General features: G+C 39.1%; 1 protein-coding gene across 1 annotated transcript in view; it reads right to left on the bottom strand.

The window, feature by feature from the left end:
* Window positions 1-1163: 1163 nt before the first annotated feature.
* The window catches only part of CHRNB1 (cholinergic receptor nicotinic beta 1 subunit), a 44738-nt gene continuing 37821 nt past the window's right edge, over window positions 1164-8080 (bottom strand). Inside the window, 1 exon segment of the mRNA XM_053718404.1 lies at window positions 1164-1455. Within this exon segment, the coding sequence (XP_053574379.1) occupies window positions 1315-1455 (141 nt within the window). The 3' untranslated portion in view covers window positions 1164-1314.

The following is an 8080-nucleotide window of genomic DNA, read 5'->3' as shown; positions in this document are numbered from 1 at the left end:
AGATAAAAAACTGAAATTAAAATCCTCCATGTCTCAAAATAAATTAAATCAATGTAAATATTTGCATAGGAAATTAGCACATCTAGACAAGAATCCCGCTTGCTTTTCCCCAGAAATACCTCATATACAATGTTACCAATGCACAAAAGAATTCTGGGTAAGTTATGCAAATTAGATATGCAAATTCTCAGTTTTTTTGCTTCAAAAATACTGTTTTAACACAGCTATCCTTTTAACAGGATTATTGCAGCAAATCGGAAATTACTGATTTGCTGATTTCTGATTTGCTGCAATTAATCCTGTTAAAAGGATAGCTGTGTTAAAACAGTATTTTTGAAGCAAAGAAACTGAGAATTTGCATATCTAATTTGCATAACTTACCCAGAATTCTCTTGTGCATTAGTAACATTGTATATGAGGTATTTCTGGGGAAAAGCAAGCGGGGATTCTTGCCTAGATGTGTTAATTTCCTATGCAAATATTTACTTAATAAATAAGAACTGTTTTATCTAAATCCAGTGAGTGCAGTTCCTGCCTGACATTTACTATATATATATATATATATATATATATATATATATATATATATATATATAATATATATATATATATATATATATATATATATATATATATATATATATATAATATATATATATATATTATATATATATGAACATTTTTTTCCTAAGTGAAAAACCTAGGAATTTAAAGTATTTCTATAAAAAAAAAAAGTAAAACATATTAAAAATGATTAAAAGTTATATTGCATGTTTCAAGGTATTTGACTGGGAAGGGCTCAAAAGGGTGTGTATATGTGTTTATATGTATGTAGGTGTGCACATACATATAAACACATATTAACACATACACATGTATACATACACATATTTAGACATATATATATATATATATATAAATATATATATATATATATATATATATATATATATATATATATATATATATATATATATATACATACATTTGTGCTCTTTCCTGTGAAACACTTCTCTGGTAAATGGGAATTGCCATGTAATGTCAAATTATGTGCTGTTAGCGCGGTCAAGCAATATTGCTTATCGTGACCCACGCTATCATTAGCGCGCTACTTGTAATCTGGACCATTATTTTTTTAATGTATAAAAGAAACATACTTGTACTTTTAATAATGAAACATCTTTAGCTTTATAACTCAGTATCAAATTAATGTCATATATAAAACCTTCTATTTCTTTTTTCAATTTGTAGTATAAATTATTTCATGACAGGGTACGAAAGTTTGCACAGTGAAAGGGGGGTGATCTGGCGGCATCATGGAAAAGGCACATCTGGCGGCAGATTGTGGCTGGCATCAAGGAAGATGCTTAGAGTCCCAATGCTGGTAATTGTGATAAATGTCCAGAGGAAGAGACGATCAACTACCATTGCTACGTACTGCCAGTCTTCCTTCAGCTGTATGGGAGATAAAGACAAGAGGAGGTGAGATCATAAGGAAGGAAGGAAGGGGGGCGTTAAAGTAGCAAGTGAAAATTACAATGGAGCAGTAAGCAGGCGCAAAGGTGAGGAAGTGATAGTGTAGACAGGAAATTGTAAGGGGAGCAGGAAACAAGGTTGAAGACCTTGGTAGTTCTGTTGGAGTGCTGGGGGGATGCTAGGCACTCATATCAGTATTTTAGTACCTTAAATTCTTAAAATGTCAACAACCATGTTCTCAGAATAAGGAAAGAAGTAAACTGTGCAAAAGGGGGAATTTAAATAAGAAAAAATGGGATAGTAAAAAAGTATAACCAGTACCACATTAAACACTCTGAGCAAGATTACAAGTGACTAGCTCAAAAATCTGAACATCGAAAATTGCGTGCGCGTTCACATATTCACTCATAGAAGTCAATAGAGAAAAAAAAGTGGAAAAACATTCGACTATAGGGAAACACAATCGCATTTTCGCCTTTGCGCTAACCCAACATGAAAATATGAATATTTCATATTCCAATGTTCTGAACATATACGAATATGTTCTATTTATTCATAATTAAATATTTCTACATATATATGATGTTTTTTTGCACAAATATATATATAGGTATAGATATATACAGATATATATAGGAATATTTATTTAAAAATACTTAAAACATATTATGCTATGTGCAGAACATTGAATGTAAATATATTTACAGTAAATACAGTTATATATATATATATATATATATATATATATATACATATATATACATATACATATATATATATATTTGATTTATTTTTTGCTGTAAAGAAGGGCACTCTCAGGATTTTTATGTCAACAACTGCTTGTGTTTATTCTGAATACATCAGAGTTTAAGTTTAGACAATCATAGTCGACGTTTCGGCCCTCTGGGAGCACGGCTGAATGGATGACTTAGGATAATACTTTTCTTGAAGAAGGCTCAAATAAATGCCAAAACGTCGACTATGATTGTCTAAACTTAAACTCTGATGTATTCAGAATAAACACAAGCAGTTGTTGAAAAAAAAATCCTGAGAGTGCCCTTCTTTACAGCAAAAATCTACATAAGTCTTTTGAGAATTGGCACCCAGGTCGATATTACACCACAAAGGTTGGAGTGCTGGGTCCATATATATATATAAAACAAAATTTATGCTTATCTGATAAACTTCTTTCTGGGCATGGAGAGTCCACAAATTCATTCTAATTACTATGGGCATGGAGAGTCCACAAATTCATTCTAATTACTAATGGGAATTCAACTCCTGACCAGCAAAGAGCACCCCAGCAGAGCTGTTAAGTGTAAATTCCCTTATCCATAATTCCCAGTCATTCAGCCGAAGGAAGATGGAAAAAGAAGATAACACAAAAGTATAGAGGTGCCTGAGGTTTGTACCAAAAAATGTGCCATCTTAAAGGAATATAAGGGCGGGTCGTGGACTCTCCATTCCCGTGGAAAAATAAAATAATCAGGTAAGCATACATTTTTTTTCTTTCCTATGGCATGGAGAGTCCACAAATTCATTCTAATTACTAGTGGGAACCAATACCCAAGATAGAGGACACAGACTGAAAGGCAGGGAGAACAAGACAGGCGGACCTAAACAGAAGGCACCACCGCTTGTAGAACCTTACTCCCAAAAGAAGCCTCAGACGAGGCAAAAGTATCAAACATATAGAATTTGGAAAAAGTATGCCAAGAAGACCAAGTGGCCGCCTTGGAGATTTGCTCCACAAATGTTTCATTTTTGCAAACCCAAGAAGAGACAGCCCTAGTGAAATGTGCCGTAATTCTTCCAGGAGTCTGATGTCCAGCTGTCTCATATGCTAATTGGAGAACACTTCTCAACCAGAGAGAAAGAGAAGTAAAAGTAGCCTTCTGACCCTAACGCTTACCAGTGATAAACAACAAACAGGGCAGAAGAAATTCCTTAGTTACTTGCAGATAAAAATTTTAGAGCACGCACAACATCCAGGTTGTTTAACACACATTCCTTCTTGAGAAGAAGGATTCGGACAAAAAAAAAAAGAACAACAATTTTTTGATTGTTGCGATCCGATACCACCTTGGCAAAAAAAATTCAAATTTAGTACAAAGGACCGCCATATCCGCATGAAGAATAAGGTAAAATGAATCACACTGCAGGATCGAAAGCTCGGAAACTCTGCGAGCAGATGAATAGCAAGTAGAAACACAAGTTTTCCACGAAAATCAACTTAATATCCACCAAATGCATAGGCTCAAACTGAGCCTGCTGCCAAACTTTAAAAGCAAGGTAAAGGCTCCATGGAGGAGCAACAGGATTAAACAAAGGCCTGGATTCTGACCAGGCCTGAACCAAAGATTGAACATCTGGCAGATCGGCCCCGACATTTGTGCAAAAGAATAGACAGTGCAGAAATCTGACCCTTCAGTATACTGACTGAAAAACTTTTTCCAGGCCCTCCTGAAGAAAACACAGAATGCGAGGAACCCTGACCCGACTCCAAGAGAAATTCCTTGGAATCTTATAAGAAACAGGCTTACAAGCCTGAAACATAGTATCAATGACTTTTCCCAGAAAAACCACGCCTAGAATAGGCTATAAATCTCCAAGCAGTCAGCTTCAGAAAATCTAGATTTGGGTGGAGGAAGGGACCCTGAAGTAGAAGGTCCTTCCTCAGAGACAACCTCCAAGGGAGAAGAGATGGCAACTTCAAGCCGCGTACCAGATCCTGCGAGGCCATGCACAAGCTAATAGACCACAAATGTCCTCTCCTGCTTGATACGAGCTATGACTCAAGGAAGGAGAGGAAACGGGGGGTAATAGGTATGGCAGACTGAAGTTCCAAGGCACCGCCAGAGCATCTATCAGAGTGGCTAGAGGATCTCTTGATCTTGAACCATACTTTGGAAGATTGACGTTTAGACATAACGCCATCAGAACCAACTCCGGAACCCCCCCTCCCTGAGGGATATAATTGTTAAAATCTCTGGGTGGAGGGGAAGAAAGCTAACCTGCACCCAAGATGGTCGCAGGCTAATAGAGCTCCGGAGTATGATCGGCTTGCTCTATATCTTTTACAAAGCAGGATAGTATATTTATACCCATCGACTGCTGGAAATGGTCCCCAGATAGTCAGAGACCACACAGACTCCTGGAAATCTTGCTTCCGCAGCGCACTACTGCTGAGACGGACTGCCTGTGTCCCGAGGCCTACAGCATAATAATACAGATACCGCACTGTAAACCGCAAGGCAGTGTGAGGCAGGGTGACATCGGCACCGGAACAACTGTGGAGTATACTAGCTGCTGTGAAAACGTAAGAAATACCTTTTACCTTTAACCAAAGCGGACCTCAAGGCCTTGCCATATTAGGAGGACTTTGATAACTTTATTGGCCAAGTGGGCAAAATGATTAAAACCAGCTTCTCAGAAGTCAAAAAAGAAATCAGTGAAATTGGGAACCGTATTGTTCAGTTGGAGGAAGATGCAATGCAAACTGACAAGTTACTAGACCTTCAAATGAAACAAACAGCCTGTAACTCATCCATGATACAGCAGTTACAGGAGCAGGTCGAAGACCTTGACAATAGGGGGAGGAGACAGAACATTAGAATCCGGGGAGTCCCGGAGTCCGTTAAACCATCAGAGTTACTCTCTTATCTTCAAAAATTATTCAACACCCTGCTGGGCAACGCAGAACCCGTTGAATTCCCCCCTAGACAGGTATCACCGGTCCCTTAGGGCCCCAGCCCAAAGACACTGCTCCCCCTAGAGACATAATCCTTAAATTTGAGAGTTTCAGGGACAAGGAAAACATCCTATCTGCGGTGAGAAAGAAGTCGCCACTTCAGTTTGAAGGCAGCCCTTTGCAAGTTTATGCAGACCTCAGTCAGCTGACCCTTGCTAGGAGGAGAGAAACAAGATATCTTACCATTCATCTCAGGGAACTTGGCATCCCCTACAGATAGGGGTTCCCCTTTTGCTTGAAGGTTGTTAAAGATAACAAAACGTTCACTTACAAGACACCTGAAGATCTAGACGATTTTTGCTCCAAACTACAAATTCAAAAACCATCATGCCGTCCTCTGAAAGAGGACTCCCACTCATCAGAACAACCTAAACTGCATAGACAGGAATGGTCAACGGTCCCCTACAGAAAAAAAAATAGGAGTGGTGTCGAGACAACAACTGCTGCCGGCAAGACTTTGGCAACCACAGTTACCTGAAAACTGAAGATGATGACCATAAATTTGGTTGTTGTGTCCCCACTAACCTTTTGGCATCCATGGACCCTTACACAAAGACATGAACTTATTCTGACAAATGATGCCTCTCTATTGTCGCTAACATAACTAGCGGTGACATATAGTTTCCCTTCAACTTCCAGGGCTACCCTGGGGACAGATGGAGCTACAGTTCAAAGTTTGCTGTTGTTTATCAGTTCCAAAATGAAAACTTGCAAGTATAAGTTAAACATAATACTGTTCTCTTTCTCACAGTACCTATTTCCTTCCTTCCCCTCCCTTCTATCCCATATTCCCCTTCCCCTCCTCTCCCCTCCCCCCCTCCTCTCCCCTCCCCCCCTCGCTCTCCCCTCCCCCCCTCTCCCCTCCCCCCCTCTCCCTTCCCCCTTCTTTCCCTCTGCCTTCCCTTCTCCCCTTCCTCCACACCTCACCTTACTGCCCTCCCAAACTCCACCTCTCTTACAACGTAACATGGATTATGACCCTGCCCCTTCTTTCCCTCTCCTCATCAACTACCTACCAGAATCCCAACGTATGTCAGTTACTAAGTACTATCCCACTTCTATAACATCTAAGTGAGCCGTTCAGCTAGCCAAAAGTTTGTAGCTTCTACTTACTTCCCCTCCAGTTCATTTTTTTTTTGTGTTATCATAGAGTCTCTCTATGGACAGGTTTGATATAATTGTTGTAATTGTTGTCATGTTGACATGTTTATATTGTTAGTGTTAGAAATTATTTCTTGGGAACCGCTCTCCCCCAACCCCTTTTTCTTCTTTTCCTCTTTATCGTTCTCTTCCCTGCCCAGCTGGACCCGCACTCTCCAACAGCTGAACTATATACCGGTGAGTGGGACCCCTTTCACCAAGGATACTAGATATATGCTACCAAAGGGTTTACTACACTCAATCACTATACATGTCAGCCCATCCTGGCACACTATACACCTACCAATACAATCCATTTCGCTAATGCTCTCCTATGGGATCACACCCACTTAACTTACTCACCTTAAATGTTAAATAATGGCTGAACTCCGCCGACCAAACGGTCAGTAGCCCTCTCCTGGTTTAATAAATCAAAAGCAAATATAGTCTTTTGTCAAGAGACACACTTTTCTAAATTACAACCCCTAAGATTTACCAATAAAGACTTCCCAGTGGGACATTTCGCTTCTAATTCCAAGAAGAAAGGGGGAGTAGGTATCTTAATACACAGGTCCACACCTTTTAAATACATATCAGTTGAAGCAGATTCGGAGGGTAGATGGATCATTCTGGTTGGCATAATTCAAAATAGACCAGTAACATTAGTCAATATATACACGCCAAATAACAAACTAGACAGGTTTATCAAAACTATTACCCACAGAATCCTACAAGCACAAAAGGGGTCCCTTATATTAGCTGGGGACTTGAACTTATCCCTGGAACCTGCTCTTGACTGCTCCGCAGGTCGTAGTGGAACCCCTCAAAAGACACTCACAAGTGTTCATACTAGCCTACAATCCCTTAGCCTTATAGATGCCAGGCGCACAAAACACCCAGGACAATAAAATTATACCTTCTATTCCAACCCTCACAGTAATTATACAAGGATCGATTACATATTTGTAGATCAACTTACTTACAGTTTACTGAGTGATGTTAACCAGTAAGTTGGTCAGACCATGCGATGGTTAGTATGTCCTTGAATTGGTCAGAATCCCCTCTGTCTCCATTTATTTGGAGATTGGACGATTCTTTGTTAAGAAACCCCCTACTCTCCAAAAAATTATCTGAACAAATAGAGGAATATTTAAATGTAATAATACGCCAGACATTTCCCCCAGCACGTTATGGGAAGCACATAAACCAGTCATCCGAGGCGAATTAATAAAACATAAAGCATTCCTCAATAAAACACATAGAACCAAGTATATTTCTTCCCTTCAGGTGATAAGAGACCTAGAGATACACCACAAAAAAATCCTTCTGATAATGTGATTATGGGACGATTGAGAAAGGCCAGGAATGAGTTAAACCACTTGCTATACCAAGAGGCACAAAATATAGCATACCGTCGTAAGAGAATATTCATTACGAATCTAACAAAATAGGGACACCCCTGGCTAGGACAACTTAGACAACGGAAAAATGATACACATATTCATTCTCTGACACACGAAGATGGGCACAGCGTGGTGGGTAGCGACAAAATTGTATCCCAACTGAGAGACTTTTACAGTAAATTGTACAACCTTCCCCTCCCCTACTTTATCAATATAGAAACTGCCAGTACGCTATATAATAACGGAATCTGCCCTCCCAATATTAGATGCTAACTAGCTAATGCGTTAGAAAAACCTATAACTATCCAAG

Source organism: Bombina bombina, chromosome 6 (assembly GCF_027579735.1).
Source record: "Bombina bombina isolate aBomBom1 chromosome 6, aBomBom1.pri, whole genome shotgun sequence".
Lineage (NCBI taxonomy): Eukaryota > Metazoa > Chordata > Amphibia > Anura > Bombinatoridae > Bombina > Bombina bombina.
The sequence above is the reverse complement of the archived record's forward strand: the minus strand, read 5'-3'. Positions and strand labels throughout refer to the sequence as shown.